This window comes from Pithys albifrons, chromosome 14, assembly GCF_047495875.1.
Source record: "Pithys albifrons albifrons isolate INPA30051 chromosome 14, PitAlb_v1, whole genome shotgun sequence".
Lineage (NCBI taxonomy): Eukaryota > Metazoa > Chordata > Aves > Passeriformes > Thamnophilidae > Pithys > Pithys albifrons.
Genome location: NC_092471.1, coordinates 7,682,363 through 7,706,729, shown reverse-complemented (window position 1 = coordinate 7,706,729; position 24,367 = coordinate 7,682,363). Strand labels below are relative to the sequence as shown.

At 45.6% G+C, this 24,367-nt stretch overlaps 1 protein-coding gene across 2 annotated transcripts in view; it reads right to left on the bottom strand.

Moving 5' to 3' along the window:
- The window catches only part of GPC3 (glypican 3), a 146,158-nt gene that overhangs the window by 14,549 nt on the left and 107,242 nt on the right, over positions 1–24,367 (bottom strand). Inside the window, exon 7 of one of the 2 annotated variants that reach the window (XM_071569267.1) lies at positions 12,005–12,158. In XM_071569267.1, coding sequence (XP_071425368.1) covers positions 12,005–12,158 — 154 coding nt within the window. The remainder of the gene's footprint in view (positions 1–12,004; positions 12,159–24,367) is intronic. The other variant, XM_071569268.1, reaches the window with a different exon arrangement.

Sequence of the window (24,367 nt, the reverse complement as noted above, 5' to 3'; positions counted from 1 at the left end):
CTCAAGCACAGCAGTTCTTTTCATTCAGTGTGTAGCAATACCTCCTTGCTATGTCCTTATTTTGGGATATTTTTCTTTGGTACACAGAGTCATTTTTCTTTTTTCCACATTTTTAATGAGTTCTGGCAGTAGGAAGTTGTTTGTAAATCACACAAGTATTTGTTATACTGGAAACATCTGCTTTAACACATTTGTCTTTTAAATAAACATTTTTTTAAACAAAGGTATTAAGCTGCAATGTAAATTGGGCACATCTGTTTATGAGTCACTGCAATAGCACTGCTTCTAATGCACCAGATCACACAGATCTCCAGGGGCCTGATCCAGCAGAAATTGGAAACTCACAGCTCATTCTGCTCCCTTTTCCTGCACTCCTATTCCGAGAGCACTTCTGCCTGATTTAATAAAATAAGGCTACTAAATAAGAAAGGTTAATTTAGCATCTGCTAATAACATTAGGTGTCTGGCCCAGCAGACACTTAAGTATCAACAAGATACTTCAGCTGGTACCCAAGTCCATCTGAGGACCAAGTGCAGTAGAATTATTTGTGCGTGGGGGTCACTCATAGCTGTGAATTCCAGGCTGCACCAGACCAGGTTGGTCAGAGCCCCATCCAATTTGGCCTTGAACACTTCTGGGGATAAGGCAGCCGCAACTTCTTCGGGCAATCTGTGCCAGTTCTCACCACCCTCACTGTCAAGAATTTCTTCCTAAAGCCATTTCCCTTTGTCCTGTCACTCCCTGCCTTGGTCAAAAGTCCCTCTCCATCTCTTTTGTAGCCCCTTTAGGTACTGGAAAGCTGCAATAAGATCTTCCTAGAGCCTTCTCTTCTCCAGGCTGAACAACCCTAATTCTCTCAACCTGTCTCTATAGCAGAGGTGTTCCAACCCCCTGAGCATCACTGTGGCTTCCTCAGGACCTTGACCCTCTTTAGCCTTTGCAATGGCAGAAATAAAGGTACAAGTGTCAGGAAGGGACATGGAAGGTGACAGTATATCAGATGCTCCCTAACAACAGACAATGGAGCACAAGTGGGGAAGTTTGCCTTTGGAGGGAGAGCGTTTTGGGTATAAATACGTTCTTTCACATTCTCTGCACGTGCCTTAGCAGATGATTTATGTGGACAAAGGAAGAGATATTGCAGGCTGTGTTCTGCAATGACTTTGGGGAGCACACAACATTTTTTGTATTTACTTTTTACTGGAATGATCTACACAGAACCAGAAAAAAAAAGAGCAAATGTACTGAAGCTGCAGAGCAGCCGGTGGAGAGTTATCAAGGAGGCAGAGGATATTACTCAGATTCTGATAATAACCACCGGCTCCCACCTGCCAACTGCAGGCTGCCTGACACAAAAAACTCCCAAAACAAGCTGCAGCAGATGTCTGCCTCCCCATGCAGGAAGCGTCTCCAGTATCCATGAGACACAACTCCAAAATAGCTTCGAGTCCAACAATTCAAGAGAGACTCAAGATACGGAATTCAAACAGGAAGGGGGGAAGTAAAAAAAAAAAAGTAAAGAAAAAGAGTGTGTTTCCTATTGCAGTTGTAATTTACATTTTAGAAATCCTGCTGGGACTCCTGCACTGAACCAAGGCAGTGACAGATGCCCTGGCAGTCTGTCCAGCTGCCAAACCTGACACTCAGCAGGCAGCAGTACCTGCCACCACAAACATCCATCTCCACACATCACAGCACAGAAGCACCATGGGAGTTGCCAGCCAAGGGATGCAGCAGCATCCTGGGCACATGGTGGTGTACAGGGTCCCTGAGCTTCCCACAAAGAGTCTGTTCCAAGGCAGCACTTTGGGCACCAGCTCCTGGCTGCTTGGAGATGGGATATGCAGAAAGGGCCCTCTGTGGAAGGAAAGTGTGAGAAAGGAAAGGCGCTGCTGGGTTTGCATTCAAGATCCATGCTGGGCACAGACCCAGCCTCCTGCAGGAGGGAAGGGCAGAGCATCATCCCAGGTCCCACAGCAAGAGAGAAGGAAAAGCAGGAACAGACAACAAGATGTCACCCAGAGCCCCAAATACCACTGAAGACGTTTTCTGAAACAAGAGAAACCGGCCAAAAGGCCAAACTTCCATTCCCGTAGAAAAGGGAGAATGTGCTACTGTTCCAAAGCAAAACAAAAGCAAAACACATCCAAATTTTCTGTTGTTTAAATAAAAAAAAAATCAAAAAAGGCAAGTTGATATACCACTCCAACAAAAGTTCAAACCAATTAGTTTGTACTTCATTTTTTCCCCTGTGTTTTATTTTAAACATAATCTCAAAACAACTTTTAGACAAGAAGCCACTCTGGAGTGAAGGTTGACAGCATTACCTTGTGGCATGGGCAAGCAGGCTGCTGCTGCTTCATTTCCCCACTACAAGAGCTAAGAAGGAATCTCCAGTTTATTCCAAAACAAGAAAATCCCATCCAAGACTCCAGCATGTTTCACTGAATCCCAGTTCCAGCAGAGGCAGTTTGCAACACAAACTCTCTCAGAAAGTTTCTGACTTGCCCTAAAAACAACACAAGAGGAGGTTAAATCTTGAAGCCTTTTGCTCCAAAGAAGATGCACCACAGACCCAGAAAAGCTGGCAAACCCAGCAAACTCTAAAAGCACTTGGCTATCTGAAATTTGTCTCTATGGAAAAAAACCCACCTGGCCCCTCTTTCAAGCTCTGAAAGCCCCAGGGCTGGGAATGGAGAGAGAAGGCAGAGCACAGTCCACCACGTGGCAGCCACCACGTGGGAAAGAGGACATCTCTCCTCCAGTTCACAGTTCATCCCAGCGTGCAAGCGGTTGGGATCTGCTGGAAACACACCTGGGAATCAGGGGAGCCTGTGCTCAGGCAAACACACCTGGTTCAGTTCATGTTACTCCTGGTGTCAGCCCCAGCAGATGTGTGTGCACAGTGTGGGGCTAACACACAACAGTCAAGGAGAGCTCCTGCCTGATGGATCCCTCCTTTCTGGAGTGCATGGAGAAGTGTTGACTCAGTAACTGATTATGTCCTGGTAATGCACCAACTGATGAGTGATTTGCAGGCCAGACCCAAATGTACACTATTTTCATTTGCAAAGCAAGGCGTGAGAAGAGAGAAATGAAGATTAGAACCTTGGACTACTAGGAGGTTTCTCTGGAGGAGCATCCTTCTTCCCATTTCCAGTATCTTTTAGGGAAGGACTAAAAATCAGGCTGCTTTCCGGGCAGGTTTGTGCTTCTTTGTGCTGGAGACCAGCCATCAGCAACAGGCTCCATTATCAAGCCTGTGCAAAAGTCCAGCATGGGCTGTCCATTGATTTAATTTTGAAAACCTGAACTCAAGTAATGCCTCTTCATCCATCCAGGCTACATCTGCATCCAGACATCTTCCAGTTATTTAACTCACAGCTTCATTTAATCAGGCTTGATTATTTCACAGATACATACATTTATATTTATGGAAAGATGTAAAAACTAATTTTCAAGAATGCAATGCTGCCGTCTGCAGCAAGTAGGAACCTGCTGGATCCCAGGACTGGAGATTGCTGCCATTTACACTCACTCAACCACATCTAAGTAAACATCAGGTCTAGAGAGCCATTGATTACTGACACAATACGATGCTGCAACTCACACTGCTAGGTCATTGTCACAATAACCTGTATAAGAATAAACACGTTTGTTCAAATTTGAAGAGGAGAACTGAGAGGTCAGCCTTTTTAAGGCAATCTGGAGAATTTCAGCATTTCCCACTTCTTCCCTTTAGGGCTCAAAAACGCTCTGAAAGTTGCACCCAAAAGGTTTACAGTAAGTGGTGGTCTCCATGGTCCACCTGAAACATCATCTGCTCTCTTTCATATCTCCTTCAGTGCAAGAAGATGAACAGCATTGTAGCAGCCACAGTAGAGAGCCAAAGGCCCTCTCCTAGACATTTCCAATGAGGCAGGACGACCTGGCCCAATGTTAACTGTGTCTCCAGTTATTGACATGGCTGTATTTCCCCAAGACACCTTTTGGGCAGATGCATGTCAAGCTTATCCCAAGCTAAGCTGTGTTTTATAGTTCTTAATGGACATCAGTTGTGTGAATTGGTCTTCTTGTGTCTTTGACTGCACATAACCTCTGGTTGTCCCCCAGTGTGTGACACTCCTCTTGTTCAAGCCTTGCTGTTGCCCACAGCCAAATCCCCAACACAATGGCAGTGTGTGCCAAAGGATCCCAGCCTTGCTGAGCCCTGTCTTGTGTCCTGCTGGGGCTGTGGTTTCTGAGTAGTGCCACTGAGCAGAACCTCACTATAGTGCTGTCCCTTGCCTGCTGCCCTTCAGTGGTGCCCAGGTGGTCAAAAACACCTGAAGCATAGGCAGATATGACAAATTGCAGCACAATCCCAAGGACCACAGGCTAATATGGGCACTCAACACCCACCTGTCCTTGCTTTGCATCAGGCTAAAGACAATGCAGTGAGGGACACTGAACCAGCAGTCCCCAAAGAAGGGATCTCAGCTGGACCAGCCTGTCCTGGGCCACAAAGGAGTGGAAATGCTGCCAGGAGAGAAGGCAGCCCTTTTTCATGCAAGGCACAATCCCCCATTTTAGAATCATGGAATGGTTTGGATTGGAAGGGACCATAAAGATCATCTAGTTCCACACCCTGCCATGGGCAGGGACCTTCCACTAGATCAGGTTGCTCAGAGCCCCATCCAGCCTGGCCTTGAACACATTTTCTGAGAACAGGAGTTGCAGCAGCCACGGCACAGAAGAAGGATGTCCCAGGCTTGTGCACACAGGACATCCCTGTGATGTTTTACAGCTGAGTGCTGGCACACTGACATGAGTGCTGGGCACAATCATCATCCAGCACAGCTGGAACACACTCCAGGGCTGAAGCCCTCTCCCACAATGCTGAGTGGGGCTGTGACTCCTTTATTACATCCCCATAATCACCCTTATCAGCTTACCTGCAGTAAAGCATTAGTAAAAGCCAAGGCACTCATGAAAAGGGGCACCCTCTCCTATGTGAGAAGTCAATCAACACGTTATATTGTTATCGAGCTCTCAGACAAACCTCTCTTTGTACAACAAACTGTGCAGATACGGTGCCCTGACTATCAGTGTAAGGTTATCTTGTCGGTCCTTTAGCAAGTAGCACCCGATCTGCTTCTGTCTAAAATATGCCTTTAGTGTTGCCCCTTAAAAAGAAAACCAGTTAAACTATGTTGTCTCTCCACAATGAAAAACTGCAAAAAAAGAAAAGCAAGTTTGTATCCAAGACAGGAATTGCATTTCCCAATTTTATCAGCATTAATTTGTTTCAGTCAAAAAAAGGGATTTCTCATCCTTTAAAGATAAATATGGCCATCACTATTGCAACTGTGCAGATTTTTGCATACTTGAAATTGTTTTGATGAGTTCAGTCATGTAAAATGCTGCACTCGGTAACAATTTAAAGATACATTAGCTCCCAAATTACACTGTTGAAAAGTATCTCCTTAAACACCCTGGCATAATACAAACTGTTATTTAAACTTGCAGTCTAACTAGAGGGTAAGCCTTTTGCCAGCAGACTGGCATTATAAACATCTGAGACTGATAAGCAACCACAGATTTCCAAAGACCTTTGCACATTTGTATGTGTAATGGCAGAAGCATCATCCCATCTGACCTTCAGTGTGTCTACAGCCCTTCAAGCCTCAGCCAGTCACCTCATGCTGAGCCCACAGATCAGCCTCGCCTGCACTGATCTGGACTTCCAAAGGAAGGATTTAGACCAACGTCTGCTCACAGTGGGAATGTGATGCATCATGTGATTTATGATGCATGCACTGATTCTGCCTTAAAAAAACTGGTACATCATTCTTTGCTTTGAGTCAGAATGGACTGAGGCAGTGGAAGCCAGCTCGTAAAAATACAAGATACAAATTGCTCAGATGGATTCCGATCTCCAAGCACAACACTGAAAAAGTTAAAAAACATTTAAAAATCAAAGTAAAATTGAAACCAGAAAAATAGGAGCATGGGATTAATATATCCAGTGGATTTACTTGCTGATTTCACATATGTCTTTTGCATATATGTGGCTTTTCTCAAAGTACAAATTGTGATAGATGACTTACTATTTCTTCAGTTGTAGAACTTAGTGTTTCTTTGGAAGAACTCACAGCACAGAGGTTACAAGAACCCTTCAAAATGTACACACTGTGTACAGTGTGAGACCTGAAGAGTCACAGCAGCACAAACAGCTATAGGATGCTATAAACAAATCCATCCCTGAACACCACCAATAATTTTCCTACTGTGTCAATAAAAAAAAAAATCACTTTTTGTTGACGTCAAAAGTAAATTAATGAGCTTGCCACTCAATTAGAGCATCAGCCAACTGCTACATGTGACACCCTCTCCATCTTTCAGCTTGTATTTGAACAGTGACAAAGAATTCTTGACTTTCAACCAAATCTTCATTAAAAAAAAGCTCAACCAACACAAACACTTGAAATATAAAAGCAATAATCAAGCTATTGCACTGTTTTAGTTGGTACAATTCCAGCTCTTCCATCAGGATAACTTAACTGACATTTGGCCTTGTCGTTTTTTCACCCTGGGACAGGATGAATGTCTTGTAAAACAGCATGTTTCTGTTATCCTTGTTTAGTCAAGCACTCAACGGCACCCTCTTTGGAAAAAAAAATTCAAAAAAAGTAACTTGCTGCTACAAAAAATTATAATTAAAAGTCCTAAAGTTTTTAGCAGAATTGAAAAACCCATCAGAAGAATGCTGGGTCAAACCAACCTAGCTCAGCCCCTGTGCCTGAGCCAAGAACAGGGCATCTCTGCTGAAGGCTGAGGAGAGCCACGTACAGTAAATATTGATACTGTGCACATGATATTTGTCAGTAGGACAATCCAAGCCTGCAGGCTGTACAGCGGGAAGGGACAACAGCCACGTGGCCCTGCACTTTCAGCAAAACCCACACAGATGGGGACATCTCCCACCTGTGGAAGGAGTATTTTAAAAGTCAGTTAGGTGTTTGAAAACATCCATCTCAGCAGCGGGATGAACATTCCAAGACCCAGCAGTAAATGGAGCAGAGCAGCAGACACAGGTGCTGGGATAAAGGCACCTGGGAGGCATTGGCAGAGCCGTGATCACCATGATAAAGGATGGGAACACATGATCTTGTAAATATTTTAACTAATGTTTCTCTCAGCACAAGCACGGAGTAAGCCCCAGCAGACTTTGATCACTCCTCCCAGGTAGGGAGCATCCCTTTTTTCAGCACAAACACTCCTGAGGAACCTTTCCCACCAGAACGGGCTGCAGAAATCAGGAGCACAGCAGCACAAAGCAACCCTGTCTGGCCTCACTCACTGCCACATACAGCCACCAGGAAACCCCTGCTCGATCCCCAGAATGAGCAGTCTTTTGCACCCCACGAACAAAAAATGTAAATGTCACTCTAGCAGTGTAGGTCAGGGAAGTTGCTCGTATTGATGGCACCTCCTAATATAATAAACCTGTGAGAAAATGGGCTGAGGAGAGAAAGGGCACCAGAGGCTGAACTGTAGGAATGACACCTCAGCACTAAGACCCCCTAAAACATGAAATGCTTTTTGGGACATTTGCAGATGTTTAAAAGCCTTTGTAACATGCATACAGGGGTTACCAACAAACAGCTTTTCCACCTGGGAAGAAACCAATCTCAGCCAGCCCAAAGGTGATATTCGAGCCTGCCATTTGATGAGAGCACTCGAAAAAACCCTGCCAAGAGGATAAATCAGTGGCGAAGCAAGCCAGAAGTTACTGAAGAGTTAGAGATCTGGGTAAATAAAGGGGGACATTGCTGATCTTTCACAAAGCACATGGATATTGTGTGAATCGCTGCAAACCCACACAGGAGTCCAGCCCAGCTGGCAGGTCTGGCAGCAAACGGGCAGGGTGCAGAAAAACTCGGGGCTTCCCCAGGGGTTTAAACTACAGACTCCCTGTCCCCCTTAGAAATAGCCAAGGGAGAGCAGAGAGGAAAAACTCACTGCAGGTTATGCAGCAGGAGCAGCCAGACAGGGGAGCTGTTTTACACACACACACTTCCAGAGCCATCTTTATATATCTTTATTGCACACATCTATCCTTACATATCTCATGGGATGAGGCCAACTTCCCTTCCCAGGACAAACTGTTTCTACTTCATTCTGCCAAATCCATCTGTTCCCAAGACAACTTTTGTTACTGCCTAACACAGATATTGTGGAAGGGTAAATCTTCCCCTCAGCCTCCCAAACCCTTCCCCCCCTAGTTGCTGGATCACTCAGAATATTCCCTGGGTGCTTCAGCTGCTAAAAGGGATATTTTTCTCCTAAAAAAGCTTGTGAGGTGCCCAGGGGCACAGCCTACCCGCACAGCTGTGCTGGACCATACCACCTTTGCAAACCCTGACAAAAACCCTGCACCTCCTCTCCCCCAGCACTTGATGAGGCTGCCCACCCAGCACAGAAGCCTCTCCAGCACCCATGTTTTATTTCCAGGCTTCCTGGCAATGACTTTGTTGGTTGTAAGTGGCATCTGGAGTGAGCAGACCAGAGGTGAGCTAATTAGTGGGTGGCTGGCTGGAGCATCAGCAAAGCACCAGCCACCCTGGGCTCTGTTTGCTTCGGGTGCCCCATGCAGAATGACTGATCCCAGCAGGCTGTGAGCATGTTTGTGTCTTAGAGCCTGGAAGACATTTGCACTGACTCATAACTTGAGGGAAAATACTATAATTCATTTGCAGACATGATGTGCCATTGGTGTGGCATAAATACATGTGTGTGTATGTACACAGCTCTATTTTTAGAGCTGCACGGCCAGGGTGCTGGCTCCATGGGTACTCCATTGACAAACAGGATGCACCCTTCTCTGAGCTGGGAGGTTTTCAGTCCTCCCCCTTATTGTAAACATCTTCTGCCTTCAAAACCCTTAATGTGTTGCAGATGTGATAAACAATAAAAGACCTATCATAAAAAAAAGCCTGCCATCTCTGTGTTTCCCACTGGGGCAACATAATAATGAATTTATTAGCATATAGGGCTCACCAACATATGTTTATAGTCACTCACAAACTTTTGACTTGACAGTTTACAAGTATGTTTAAATCATTAAAGTTTAAGTTGACTGTCCAGTTATTACAGGCTCATTATAAATAGGAAACAAAGGTTACATTTTATACAACAGGCGATAAATCAAAACTAGTCTTATTTGAGACTGACTCCTTTTTTTTTCCTTTTGCTATTTTTTTCATCTCTTTATTTTCAAGACCTTCTGAGGAGACATCTCAGTGAGGCCAGTACTCAGCAGATGTTTGCAGTTAGCTGGCAGGACTAGCAGCACCCACACCGGTGAGCACAAGAAATTCCCACTGCATCCAAGAGATGCAAAGACCTCAGAGGTGCCAAGCTCTGCCAATGTTTTCACTCAACCAACAGCCAAATGCAGTGCCATCCCAAGGCACTCACCTCTCCTCCTCCCCAAGGCATCACCAAGTCCATCTGCAAGGCTTAGGAAACCCTTTGGGAGAAAGGAGTTCTCCACTGCCATCACGGGGCCAAGGAAATTTTCTCCTAAGCTGAACAAAGCATCTAAGAAGAGGAAAGCACACTCCAAACTGTGTTCCCTGACCTCTGAGGGTCAGCAGAGGCTCTCAAACATGCTCAAAGAGGGCGTGTGGGTTTGACCACTGCACTATGACAGACACCCCCAGCCAGCCAGCCATGTTCCTGCCTTAACACTGCAGAGCATCCAGCATGGGATAAAACCAGGGACTAAGTAACATAACCACAGCCACTCCCAGTCCTTTCTGCCTCTATTACAGGGTAACCACCTTAGGAAGGAGAGAGATAAAGCCACATCAAATGTAAAAGTTCATTTTGTAAACTATTTCCAGATTTTAAGCCTGGCATCACTTCAAATCGGCATGCTACCCTAAAATTCAGAAATTGTGGAAAGGGGGTGTGTGGAATGGTTTCTGGTCCCTTTTATTTCTTGCTATGTACATGTGATATGATGGGAAAAAATTTAATTGAAAAATACCCTTTCAAACTAAAAAGAAATATCATTCTCAAAAATGTTGAAAGTGAGTATTTCCACACCATCAGCAACTTTTCCTGGGCTGGTTTCCAACATAAAACTTGAACAGAGTCACAGTTTATATCCAATACCAACCAAATAGGATTCTTTCGCTGTCAGATCAGCTTCACCTTTCTGCTCTAAAGCAAAACACAAAGAAAAGAGGATTATGGCTTGGGAAGGCAAGAAAGCACCAGAAAGTCTCCCTGATGACACAGCTCATGCCCTCTGAGTTCAGTTGGTGCCTTAAAGCTGTGCTGGACAAACCTCACACTCTCAGCAACCCGAAAGACTTAACTTGCCAGGAACACCATGCCCCAAAGACACTGCTGCCTAAAGTTAATATTTATCCAAAGGCAGCAGCAAACACCCTCCTGCAGAGCAGCACAGGGAGGAAGGGAAGACAAGTCCTCTTTTCCTACTCCATGTCCACGTACCACAGTGACAAGAGGGTTCTAAGTTGCCAGATGGGCAAGTTGTCAGGGAGATCAATACAGAGATTAAACTAGCCTGGAGAGACAGAAAAAGGCAGAAAGGATTATATATCCGGCTTCAGAGATCACTGATGATATTATGGGGGAGACTTTGAGAGGAAATTAGAAACACATTAAAAATAGCATCAAGGTGTGACACAAAGATCACGGAAAATGAAACACGTATCTCTGCTCTGAATGCAGGACACGGTGAATCACCTGTATTTCTTTAACATACACTTTGATATTTAGTCCTTAGATAAAATAGAGTATATTTTATCCTTCTCTGAATTCTATGTTTCTCTTTCAGACTTGGATTGGAGAAGTTAAAAGTCTTTTCTTTCCCATAGTCAATGTTTGAATATATGTATTTTATGCATTTTACATAATGTGTCAATAATCTTTGATATAAGATTGGCATTTAGTATTTCAGCTCTCACTTCATTAAGGATATTTTAATTATCCCAGACCAATGGAAGGGAATTTATAAACATCTGTGCTTCGTTTAGCAGCCCAAATTTGCCTCTAAAACTTCAAAGCTGTAAAGCTGATTTTATCCAGGTTCAGTTGTCTGGTCTCTCAAAGATCACCACATTGCACTGAAACCAGCATTAATTGGGCCAAGCCTCCAGCCCACAGACCCACGTCCAGCACCATTCATCCACACTGGACACAGCCTCTATCAGCCTGGTTTTGCTCACGCAACCAAACCAGATGATGCTGCTGAGCTCCACATTCCCAGGAGCAGGATGCCAGTGGGTCGAGAAGAAAGCACATGCCAACAGTATGTGTGACTGCCCAAGCCAACTGGTCCTTTGCTTTCTCCTCCTGATGGATGACCAGGGACTACTCATTAATAATATAGCCTCAAAGCACCAGGAGTGTCTTAGGATCATTTTCAAAGCAACCAAAGACATGACTTGTATCGGTAAGCAATGCAACTTTAGGCTCCTGAGTACCTAAATGACATCTGCAAAATAAGCCTGAGTTATTTGCAAAAAGTCACCACAGGTTACTAAACCCTAGATGAGAAATATCCATCATTAGCCGTGTCAAACAAAACTTCCCAACTTTCTGATGCCCTTCAGAAAGCAGAAAAACTCATCTCAAAGCTCATGATTGCAGGTAGCAGCAGGAAGGACAGAAGGAGAGACTGGGACCTAAATCAGGTTTGCAACTTGCCTTGAATCCTCTCCCATGGGTTGCCTGCAACACACCCCTGGCAAAACCAACCTGGAAAAGCAGCAGCATTTCTTTTCCAGCTGCTGCCTTAACTGCCACCGAGGCCAGCAGGCATGATGCTGGGCAGTAACAGCCTCTGGGCCATGGCTGTGGAGGGCACTGGGGGTGCCAGCAGCAAGCAGACCCGAGCAGACCCCAGGGAGCAGCTCTCCACACCATCACCAAAACCTACAACCCACAGAAGGGCAGTCACTGTGTTACCACCATCCCCATCACCTGCTAAGAACCGGAGCTGGTTCCTCACTCGCAGCTCTCCATCCCCAGAGCCTCTGCCACAGTCATCTTCATCATCGCAGTCTCCGCTCTCCTCCTCCTCTTCCGGGGTTTTGCCTTGAGCTTTTCGGTGGGGCAAAGCCATCCCTCTGAGCAGCTGAAAGACATGAGGTGCCACAGTCATTCAGCTGCTTCCCCCTACCCTTCCTGCCGCTTCATCCTGTGCCTGTGGGGGAACCAGGTGACACAAGGGTGACAAGGCTCAGTGGAGCCAGGACAAAGGGACAAGATCCCAATGCTCCTTGTGCCAAGGGACTGATGAGCTTAGCTTCATTCATGGACAAAGGTGCACACAGAACCTCAATGAAAGAAACAAAAGGAGGAGGAAAATCCACACTAAGTCATTCTGCCCTTCAGCTTCTGCCCAATGAGCATTACGTGAGCTACAGTGCATTGACCAGCCCTGTGACATCCCAGTGTCACCAAAGTTCTGGGGTTGCTACAAAACATGTGTCCAAAGTTAGGTCAGACAGGGAAAAAACCAGTAGCAAGAGGAGCCTCTGTTAGGTGATTCTCACTGCTTTCAAGGGCTATATCCCATATGAGAAGTAACCCACATGAAAGGAAATAGCACATCTCTAGGGTGTGTATGGCACCCCACACGCATAACCTAAAAAATCTCATTCTTCACTCTTGAAGCACAGAGGGTGCTAATCAAAATTTTTGGGATAGTCAAGTGAAACAATGAAAGCATCTTTTAAAGGACGCTTTATAGCTGAGACCTAAGCAAGGGTGAGAGGTTGCACACCCCTGAGCCAGGGACTTGAATGCCTCCCCCGAGCATGGGGTCAGGACTGCTGTCCAAACATGGGTAGGAGCTCCCCACACTTCCATCACAGCACATGGAGGGATTAGACACATTTTAAGCTATCGGCTTCCTCTTCCCGCTGACTTTTCTGATTTTGCTGTTGCTGAAAGCAGCCAGCTATTTCATCATAAACCCAGATTCCCTTTGAAAAAGTGTGAGTCAGCCAGTTAATATATGCTGAAAATTTCTATCACTGCCACTCCGCTGTTAAAAGTCTTCTTGAATTTAATCTCAGCGCTAAAAAAAAAATAATGAAAAGGATAAGTAAGAGAGAAGATATTGCAAAATGGGAGCTTTCCGCATACTTCAGGAGTTTAGTTAGTTCCATCTCTTGCAGCAATATGCATGCCTTGCAAGGCATTTTTTAATATCTGGAATCTAGGTTATATTTTTAAACTATTAAGTTAGCCTTAGAAAACAGTTTCTAAAATATTTATCTGCTGAAGTTTATACAGCCTTGGAGGAATGCTTTTGGCATCTGGCTCGCCCTGTCCACAGCACTGTCCACATACCTTAGTGTTTATATTACAGGAGCATAACGTAATGAAAAACAAATGGCTCCATGCAAGACCCCTTTGGGCTCCCCAGCTGCACCAAGCAACACAGTAAACATCTCCTTGGCACGTGCCAAAGTCTGCCCAGCATGAGAACCATGCTGGGTCAGTCCCCCATCCATGGTAGGCAGCAAAACGGAGCTCATCATCCCAAAACTCAGGGGATTTGTTTCCATGGGCTTCAACAGGCTTTGGCTCAGGCGTTTTAAGTTCATTTTTCATGAATTTTGTTTTGCTTAGACATTTACAGGCCTGTCCAGAATATGGTACAATCATGAAAAAATAACAAACAAACAAAAAGGCAAGTGCAGTGCTGGGGGAAGCACATGAGAGACCTCACACAGGAACCACATATGCCCCTACTCAGACCTTTACACCATTGTTTGAACTTATCTCCTCTAAATGAAGCCCCATGTAGTAGCACTGCTCAGCATAGAGCACCTCAGCTTGAGGTGGAATTAGGGTCTCACACAGCAGCTAATCAGTGCACATACACCAGTTTGAACCCACCACTAATATCCCAAGCTCATCATGGTGGAAGGGACTGCACCCTCTCAGCAGCAGGATGCTCACTCCACTGTGGGATGCTTGTTCCTCAGCATCCAAGGCATAGAGCAAGCCAGACGGGACCCCACGGCGCAGCCCAGCAGCACAACTGCCATGACTTACCCAAAAAAGCAGAGGAACTGTCTGGCAGGGAGAATTAAGCTTTGGGATATTTTCAGATTTAATAAGCTCAGCAGGGGGTGAAGGGGAAAATCAAGTTTTTCAATTGTGTGTTTTCAAATAACTGAGCATTTCTCATATTACCACTTTTTTTCTTGGCATGCCATAAATTAGCAGCTTAATTTCTCTGCCTTCATAGGCACAATAAAACAGGAACTTTCTGAGAAATGTCATGTGAGCCCTGACTTTGTAATGAGTGAACGTGACATCCCTGTGCCATGCTGCTCTTTCCTTTTCCAGAAGAAAAGCTCCATCATCAGCCATGCGCTCCCCAGCTGTTGATAACCACAGGGAGGTTCAATTAGTCAAATTTAACAGCTGGCTCTGGGAGAAACAAAGCCTATGACACAAAACCTACTGGAACAGTTAGCAGGAGACCAGACGTGGGGTGGAAATCCCACTTCACTCTGTTGGCACATCCAGACCCGGGAATGCTGTTGGATGTCTCAGCTTCGTCTGGAGCAGCATCCGTAGTCCCATTCATCAACCATTCCACAACATCCCTGATGGTCTGCACGTTTTATGAAATTATATTTGGTGGACTGAACATAGATTCCCCATCCTTAAATAGCAAGAAGAGCTGACTGTACCCTAACATTACAGTTTATTCATGTCCTGTGGTTTAAAGTCCATGGTAAAAGGCAGGAAAATACACAGTCTGGGGATCACTAAAGTAGTATGTAACAGTGATAGTTTTAACTTAATCACAATTCACCCAGCTGTAAGAGTTTACTGTCATATCTACTCTTCTTTGCTAAACCATAATGGCAAAAACACAGTGTAATGTACCCAAAGTAAACTAGAGTTCTCATTGTGGGAGTCCGGGCACACGCACCTCCAAGGGGTCTGCAGGGTGTTCATCTCTCATCTGCACAACCACCATGACAAGAAACTTCATTTGCTCCTGACTACAAGTTCTAATGGGTAAGATGTCCATCAGTTTTATTTCCAATCTCATGTCTTTTAAAACATGACCCTCTGGATGTGTAGGGCAGGCAGTGCCAGGGCATCAGTACAAGAGACTCCAAGGGACAGTGGGCAGTCACATCTGGTCTCCATATACATCTTTGCTGCTTGTCTTGTCTTGTGGTCTCCCTGCAGCTTAAAAAACAAGGCAGACGGGAACAGTGCGCCGAGCCTTCCTGCAAGGAAAGCTCCCCAGGGTATCCCAGCATGATTTACACAATTATTCATAACTGTACAGTGACCAGACAAAAACAGATGCAGCAACACAGGGGAATGACTCAGCTGGACTTGGACAGGCCCCTGTATGTTGAAATCTTTTTAACTCCTTATTCTTTACAACTACTTTACTCAGAGCTCACCATTCCACCAGCCCACTAAGCCACCTGGTGTTGTTTTTTCAATTTTAACACAAACAGTGGGAGCTGCAACATACGTTTTATCATTAATCTCCCATCTCTAAAAAGAACTCAGCATCGTGTTTCTTGGACTGCAGTTTAATAGCTGTTTTCTCCATTTGGAAACTAAGCCTGTGGTACTGCAAACATCAATTTGAGCAATACCCAAAATTGTGCCCACAAATTCAGATTAAATACTGTCAGCAAGCTACAAGCACTGTGCTCCTTTAGGGCAGAAATCATCCCTTTCAACACACTTCAAAAATATGTAAAGTAAAGAGAACAGCCAAAGAGATTATTATGGGGGAATAGAAGATTTTTAGAAAAACATTTAATTCCTTCATGAGTTTAGGGGAGAAGCCTGATTGATATTTGTAATCTTTTGGTGGACAGAGCTGTCATTTAATTTAGCTTGCATGACTGAAAGAATTTAACAAAATGTGTTCCATAGAATTTTGCTGAAATTCTTCGCATGTTTTTAGTAAGCCTCTGGAATACGATCAAACCTAAAAAGCTGGAAAGGACGGAGACTGAACTTGCAGCTAAAATAATATTCAAATTGTAATATATGCTTAATAATCAAGTATTCACATCCAGCAGAAAAAGTGCCTCAGTGCAGAAATGACTCTGGATCCCCAGCCATGTATCCATGTGCTGCTTGGCATCAGGAAAGGAATCCTGGGAACTCAACCCAGAAGTGAAAACCAGCCCCTGGCTCTGCTAGAAACCTTCCAAAACTCAACCAAGCCCACCAACTCATGGCTGTCTGCAAAATCTGGGATGCCTTCCTTCAGGAGCCTCATAAGGAAGAGTTTTGGAGGAGCAAAGGTGTTATTTCCCCTTTCATCACTCCAGCCACCAACTCTGGTCCCACATTTTGGCCACGCAGTTCCAGGTACGTGACGCAGATGCCATGGTACTTCCCACACAACTCCCAAGATTCCCAATAGGTCAAGTTTTTCTATTTTAAATTCCAGCTGGCTGAAAACATGGGGTTTGGGGGAAAGAAAACTAGATCTCATGGCCAATCCTGACCCTGAAATCTGCAATACCAAATAACTTATGTGTGGCTTTTAAATCAAGGCGGCATCATGGGAAACGTGCAGATTTTCACACGATACTGTTCCCTGTTAACAGCTCATTACAGTCTACAGAAGTATATTCCCATTATGAAATACAGCTGGGGTTGTTTTGCTTACGAAGGTCATTATCTGATCACAGGCAAGAATCGAGGAAAGGAACCCATTTTATAAGGCTGAAGTTGTGGACTTTTTGAAAACTCATGTGTTTCGAATTTGGTGGCCTGATCATACACAAGCATGCAACAGCAGAATCAATTCTCTCCACTTCCTCTGCTTATTAGCCCTGGAAATACCATGGAAAAAATTATCTTTTATTAGCAAATACTTTCTTTATTGTTGAACCAACTCTCCTGAGATTTGTTCGTGCCCTCCATGCCACGTTCCTATTTCACAGCTGCCTTTGGTTTATCCATTCTGTGGATGGGGGCCTTGGTGGCACAGGAGCAAGCACCAACACAAACCCAATGCAACATCAACAGCATAATTTTTTTAATTGTTTCTTTCCAAGCTCCAGAGAGCTTTCCCCCCTCTTGGGCAGCAACAAAATGCAACACATACTACAGAAAAACTCAATGTTCCCTGGCACCAAACTGCATTTAAAAATAAGGATATTTAAAACTTTAAAAGTATCTGTAAATAGCAGGATCTGTACTTCTGTCTTGCAAGAGCAAACACATGTGCCTGTGCAGACAGGCAGGCATCACTGCTCTTCTGTACACAATGTTAGCCCACAGACAGAAGAGCCATTTTGGCAGCAGAACATTTGAATTATGGTTTCCTTATGGCCCCTTCCAGTTGGATGCACCTTGGCAGCACAGACATAGCAGAGAAGAAACCTGTACCTAATTGAACTCCTATTTCAAGCTCAGCAGAATAAAGCATGATCACTAATCAAATGTTAATAAAGTGGAAGCAGGCTTTGGAACTGTAGAAGTAATTTTCAGTGCTTGGAAAAATTATGAGTTGGACATGTTGGCTGTTTATTTAGCTGCTCTAAAAGGCAATCCTGCACTTCCCTGTCCTTCGAGACATCACAGGTTTTGTGCTGCTGGAGCTGAACTCTGCAGACCAAGACCGAGGCAGCACCTTTGGCCTGCTCTGGGCAAGGGATGACCATGGGATTCCCAACCCACACACTGCTCTTGGGTCATTCCTGCTTTAAGGCTTCAAAACCTGGTGAAGAGTGCCAAAACTTGTGAACCATAGCTCTGAGTTTATACTGGGGCTTCTTAGCCATAAAAATGTTTCAGTCTTTAATTCTAACACTCAAAACACCATGTCCTGAAACAGTAAAAATCTCTACCATGCATCACTTGGGGTCCATCAGCACAGCAAGACACACTTCACTGTCTTCACAGGCTCCAGAGGAGATGCTCTCAGCTGCCAGTAAATCAGTTTTCCTGGTCACTCTCCTGATAGCACAAAGAAGCTGGTGACAGCAGTGAATTATTGACCAAAGGGTAGCCCTACTTTATGGATCATCAGCTTAATTCCAGATTAGCTATCCAAACTGACAACATCCCTATGGGTAAAGGAAGACAGATAAAGATGCCTAAGTGCTGGCAGTAATTAACGTGCATCCGCACCAGACAGTAAATCTCTTTTGGCAACAGAAGGGGCTGCCAAGGCATTATGGATTGCTCTGGTTTGGTGAGGGCAGGCTGATGCTCAGGACAGGATGCTCCTGTGGGCACAGAGGTTAAACCCTGGCTGGCACCATGGCAGAGTAACTGGCTCCTGCTTGCTGTCCCCCAGGCAGGGGAGGTGTCACTTCCCTGGCCTGAACAAATGCTCATTCATCATCCCGCACATGTGAAAAAGAGATTACTCAGGCTTTACGATCAGCTCATTCACTTTATATCCAGTTCCTTCCCCTTTCCACTCCCAGCTATTTATGGGTTGTTTTTGTGCAGCAGTAGGATGGCCAGTAGGAAGGAACAGGACAGAGTGGATGCCGAGCAGGGCTGAAAGGTCCAGCCCAGCCTGATGGGGACCTGGACAGTCCCCACCTGGTTCTGGGTCATCCCCTGAGTTCTGCATCGATGCCAATGCTGGAGAAATGCTCTTTTGCTCTTTAAGCTGCTACAGTCTCTTCTATTCCTTTCCATTTCCAAGCCCAGACTACTGACAGCCCTTCAGCATCCTTTCCTACATCCTTGTGCATTAAACACAGACATCCCTCAAACTCCAAAAACCCAACCACTAGACCAATTATCTAATATGTGGTTGGAATAGGCACTAGATAGTGTCTTCAGCAGCTCGCTGGAGTCTGCCCTGACATTTTCCTGTCAGAAAGACTTGCATGAGTTACCACTTCACTAGAAACATAGGAATGCAGCCATTTACTGCAAACACCCTCTTCCAGCTCTTCACTTTGCCTGGGCTGATCTGCATAGTTTCCCCAGTACAAGTTTTATCCACAGGGTTCATAACTGCTCCAGATATACTGCTACTCACACCAGAGCATCTCCTGTGGACATCTGGTGCACAACCCAGGAAACCTTTGGCTTGATTAAGGGGAGCAGAATGCCACATTAAAACCGTGGGTGCACTTTTAAATCTGCATCAGGGTAAGAGCTGGTATTTCAAGACCACTTGGGCTTTCAGACTGCATGGAACAATTAAATCAGGAAAGAAAGTCACCAGAAGAGCAGTCCTCAGCAGCCTCATTAACCAGCCATGCCTGTCAAGAGTGGATAAGGCATTGCAAAGATACTTCCTTCCTTCATTCTTTGTCTGGCATCACAGCCCTGCTCCTTCTCCCTACAAAGTTTCACAGTCTCTGTTCAGTAGCCCCAGCTGGCTGCCCCTCTCCTTTTCACCTGCTCTGCATCACTAGACATGAGAACCTGGACCAATTTCCCCACCTCTGAAGCAGTCACCCCTCAGGGGGTTGGCAACTGAGTGAAGAAGGAGTGTGAGAACCTATGTGGGCTGCTGCCCATCACTGCTATTATCCATATTTTCCGTATTTTGTTTAGTTATGTTGGAGCAGAACCCTGCTCTGCCATCCAAACACCACTCAGGAAGGCCGAAAGCGCACGTCACCAAAAGATAAAACATGAGACAACAAGCAAAGTAGGAGCTCAAGGAACAAGAAGACAACATGGGTAGAAGTGGAACAATCAGCTGCCTCAGCACCATCATGTCCTTCAGACATCAGAGTAGGGATGGCCTGGACAGAAGATGCCCAGATGCAAGAGCATCCAGAAGGACATGTAGGTATCACACCACCTCAAGCCCCTGCGAAAACAGCCCCACATTTCTGCAGAGGGGGACCAGCATGACCCAGGCAGCAGCCAGTGAGTCCTGGCAGCCTCTGCCCTGCCTGGCTCAGCCCAGCCATGTCAGAACAGCCGTGAGATTTCCTCTTGGCTCAAGCTCTGGCACATGTGGCAGCTCTCCAGTTGTCAGCAACGTCTGCTGGGACTGCCTGCGAGACAAACACCTTGTCCTTGGCATCAGGCAGGAAACAGCAAGCTGAGAGCTGTGCTGGAAGGATTTTTTTCCTCCTCTTTACCTTCTGCAACACAAATGAGAGGTAAATCCCTGTCCCAGTCACTTCCCTTTTCCCCTAAAAGTTCCCAGCTGAGAGGGACTTCTCAAAACATGCAGTTTTGTGCACAATGTTGTGTTGCACAGAGACTTCTGCAAGAACACCAGCCCGAGTCACCCTGGCTGCATCCTGCCCTGCTGGGGGCTGCTCTTTCCAGGCTTTTCTTTTGCATTTGCTTCACCCCATGGCACTGGAAGCCCAAAGAGCTTCCATTGCAAGCAGTTCCAATGGATGTTTCCAGGCCCACAGAGCTGTCACAGGGAACTGAACAGCAGCCTCATAAGCCACTTACCTCCCTTCAGACAGGACAACCCCAGCGTGGAGTTAATTACTGAGCTGCTGATTTCAGCAGAAACTCAAATCAGACAGGAGGAGAACTCCATGTCAAACACTCCCAAACCTGTTAGCTAGGGAGGATCAAGCAGCTGGTCTCTAAGTAATGGCTAATGTCTGGGCTGGCTCCTGGGCAAAGTCTCAGGTCTCAGCTCTCCTCTGCATTCAGAACATGTTATAGCTATTTGCTATAACCCAAAAAAGTGTCATGAACACAGCTTTTCCCATGTCAATATTGGCACCTAGGATAGGTCTACCAACAGAGGATAAGGAACCAAACATCCAGGCTCCAGCTGGGTCACTGGTGATACACTGGGGTGCAACTCACCACTGATACTGAATGTACCTAACAGCAACTGCCCCCACAAGGCTCAAGCCTCTGGAGCTGCAGGCAGGAGAAGCCCTGTTTGGGGTGGTTCTCCCACACACAGATGCCAACTGAGCAGCTGAAGAAACTCAGTGTTTAAATTAGATTCAAGCTGGTGACTTTATACCCTCCCCCAGTGAGACTCAACACTCACAGAGGAAGCCCTCAAAAGCACCTATACAAGTCTCACCCTCAGCATTTAAATGTTTATGTGCTGCATGAAAAGGTCAGTAAACTCCTTCCCCACTCATAAGCAGGAGGCATTCAAGGGGTCCTGCCAAAAATAAAAAGTAACTTCCTGCCCATCACAATATTTGTTGATGGCTCAAACACTCACCCCATGCCAGCTGCCTCCCATCCCCTCCTGACCGTGCTGCATGGGGCAGCATCTTCTTACACGTGTTCTCAGAAAGGCCAACCAAGCACATTTCCTTCTCTTAAATATCTCTCCCTTGCAATACAGCCAAGCAAGGCCATAGGCAACAAATCCTACTGCTACCTCAACTTCCCTCTGTTCTTTGTCTGATGTGCTGAAAGGACCATCTCTCATCACGTGGGCTCCAACAGCATGAGCACTAAAATAAAACCCAGCCTCTACAGCCACTTACATTTCAAAACCAAGGTAAGAAGTTTAACGAGCAACAGCATCAACTGAGAGTTGTCCTGAGCCACGAGGAGTATTTAGACCTGCCCCAACACAGACAGGTCAATGTCTGACTGGGGCAGGATTTGCCAGCACAGAGACCTGTCTCATTACAGACATCTGCTTCATCAGCAGGATAACAAAAGGAACAAGATCACAAATTATTCATTATCTAAAATAAATGAAACCTCTTGCCCTTTCTGACAGTAGCACAGTTTGCATGAAAGCTGCAATGGTTGGTGCCAGCCACTGCCTCCCTCAGATGTTGGATTGAGCATCAGGAGAGGTCCCAGGAGAAGCCCTGGCTTCTTACTAAACCAAACCAATGCTGTAAATAAAGGGACCACACTTTCTCAGTGCAGGATGAAATGGCATGAAGCTGTGTCAGGAGAGGTTTGGGTTAGATATTAGAAAAAGGTTCTTCACCCAGAGGGTGTCTGGGCACTGAATAGGCTTCCCAGGGAAGTGGTCACAGCACCAAGGCTGATAGAGTTCAAGAAGCATTTGGACAACACTCTCAGGGCACATGGTGTGACTCTTGGGATTGTCCTGTGAAGGGCCAGTGGTTGGACTCAATAATCCTCGTGGGTCCCTCCCAACTCAGGGTATTCTGAAATTCTGTTCTAGGATTGTGGAACAGGTTGTAGGTCTCATGCATCTCCTACTTCAGACCAGGAAAACTCTGGTGACAGTTGTTGCAAGAACAAAACTGTTGAGATCAGAAGATGAACTGCTTCAGCCAGCTAATGCCTTCCTGCACACAGCAGTAAGACACCTTGCAGTGCCGTTCACACTCAAGGGATGCCAAACCAGCGAGTGCTTTCAGTTCCCTCAATATAAGACACGTACAAACTGAGCAGGCAGGCAAGCAGGATCTGGAACGATTTCCCCACTACCCATCCACAGCTGGTGGTGTGGACCAGATACAAACTAACACCTCTGGGAGAAAAAAACATGTCACAAGTGCATCTTGTTCCCACTGCAGACGTGATGCTTTGGTGGAGTGGCAGAATTGCACTGGGGAAATCCCTGGCTCCAACCTTCCCAGCACATGAAGCAGCTCGGGATGGAGTGGGAATCTCACAGGCATTTGATCTCATGGCCACACAGCCTACACATCGTGCCACAGCTGGGCACCATGCTCCCACAGCACAGCTGGGGGTTAGAGACGGAATTCCTGCTGGAGCTGACCCTCTCTGCCCACAGTGGGTCTGACAGCACTGCCTTTTCCTCCTGTGCCCTGAGAACATCATGGCTAGCAGTCTTACACGACCTCAGGATAGAATCAAAAGTAGCATTATTGTTAACAAGTCTTCTTCTTGGGAACAAAAGCAAATGGATTTGTTCTTTGGCCAAGCAGACTATAGGTTACCTTCTGAATCATGAAGATCAGCTCTCTGAATCCAAATCCCCTCTCAGTATGGACCACATTTTAAAAACCTTGATGTTAAGTCAAATTTTGGAGAAACACATGAGAAAACTACCTATCAACCCACTAACACCAGAGAGCTGCATCCTTTGTTACTGAGACCAGGGAAGACACCTATCCCAGACATCTACTGATTAAATTACAGACTGAGTCACAGCACAGGACACTTGATACAATTAACCAGGCCCAAAATAACTGTAATTAACTGTTAATCTGGTGTCAAGGGCTCCACTTACACTGGAGTTTGCTGCACAAGGATTCCTTCAGGTTTATTTCCTCCACAGCAGGATAAACTCCAGCACTGGTACAGGATATCTGGTGTTTGTTTTAAGGTATTGCTATGCATCAGCTGCATGTTTTGGACACAAAAGCAAATGAATCCCCTTTAAAGGTATTAATTTGTTTTTTCCCCCAGCTGATTTCCACAGCATTGTTTGGAGGTTGGTCCCTGCAGGACACACCTGAGGCATCTGCCTCCCTGCTGGAGCTGAAGCCACAGGGACAAAGTGTAATCCCTTCTCATGCATAAGACTGCAGCAACAAGGGAATTTCAAGAAAGGAGAGTGATAAAATGCTATTTATGTTACCCACAGGTTATGGACACCAGACAACGCACTGGTGTGGAAACCAGCCAAAATTGCTACCCATTCAAGCTCAGCCCCAGCAGCGTCCTGGTCTCGCTAACAGCAAGGAGATGAATTTCAGCCATTGGAATAAGCTGCCCAGAAAAGTCATCATGCCTGGAAACATTCAAAAGGTATGTGAATGTGGCACTGGAGGATATGGTTTAGCAGTGAACATGGCAGTGCTGGGTTAATGGTTGGACTGGATGATCTTAGACAGCTTTTTCCAACCTTAATGATTTACTGCCGGGGAAAGCCTTGCTGCTCCTATAGTCTCAGCTGAGCTGAACATCTACCCCAGTTCCAGAGAAATGGTGAAACACCTCGGAAGAATGAAGCAACCCCTGGAAAGGCAGGTGGGATTAGCAAAAACTACAGGTGAGACGTTCCTTTTCCACACCAAAAAAGGAGATACATGGCTTCACACAGGAATGCACCTTTTCCAGTACTCCCATGTGTGTTCCCAAAATTCACTGCCAGGGACAGGCTTCATGAAAGTAGGAAGGACAAGGAAATAGTGAATCTTGTCTCAGGAAACAACAGCTCTAGAGTTGCATTATTTACCGTCCCAAGAAAAAGGATCACATGGCTGTGGACCAAGGATTTGGGTGTGCCAAGGAAAAGCCTACAATGAATTATTTTCTCCAAAAACTGGCTGATGTGAGGACTTTGGATATTGCCAGATGTGGATATACTTTGGATATCGCCAACATCAGTAAAACCAATAGGTCAGTAACAGAGAGGGTTTTCTGGGTTTCTGCAGCACACAGGAGATGCTTAGGCCCTTAGCACAGATTCACTGTCACTTGAGCGGTACCTGGAAA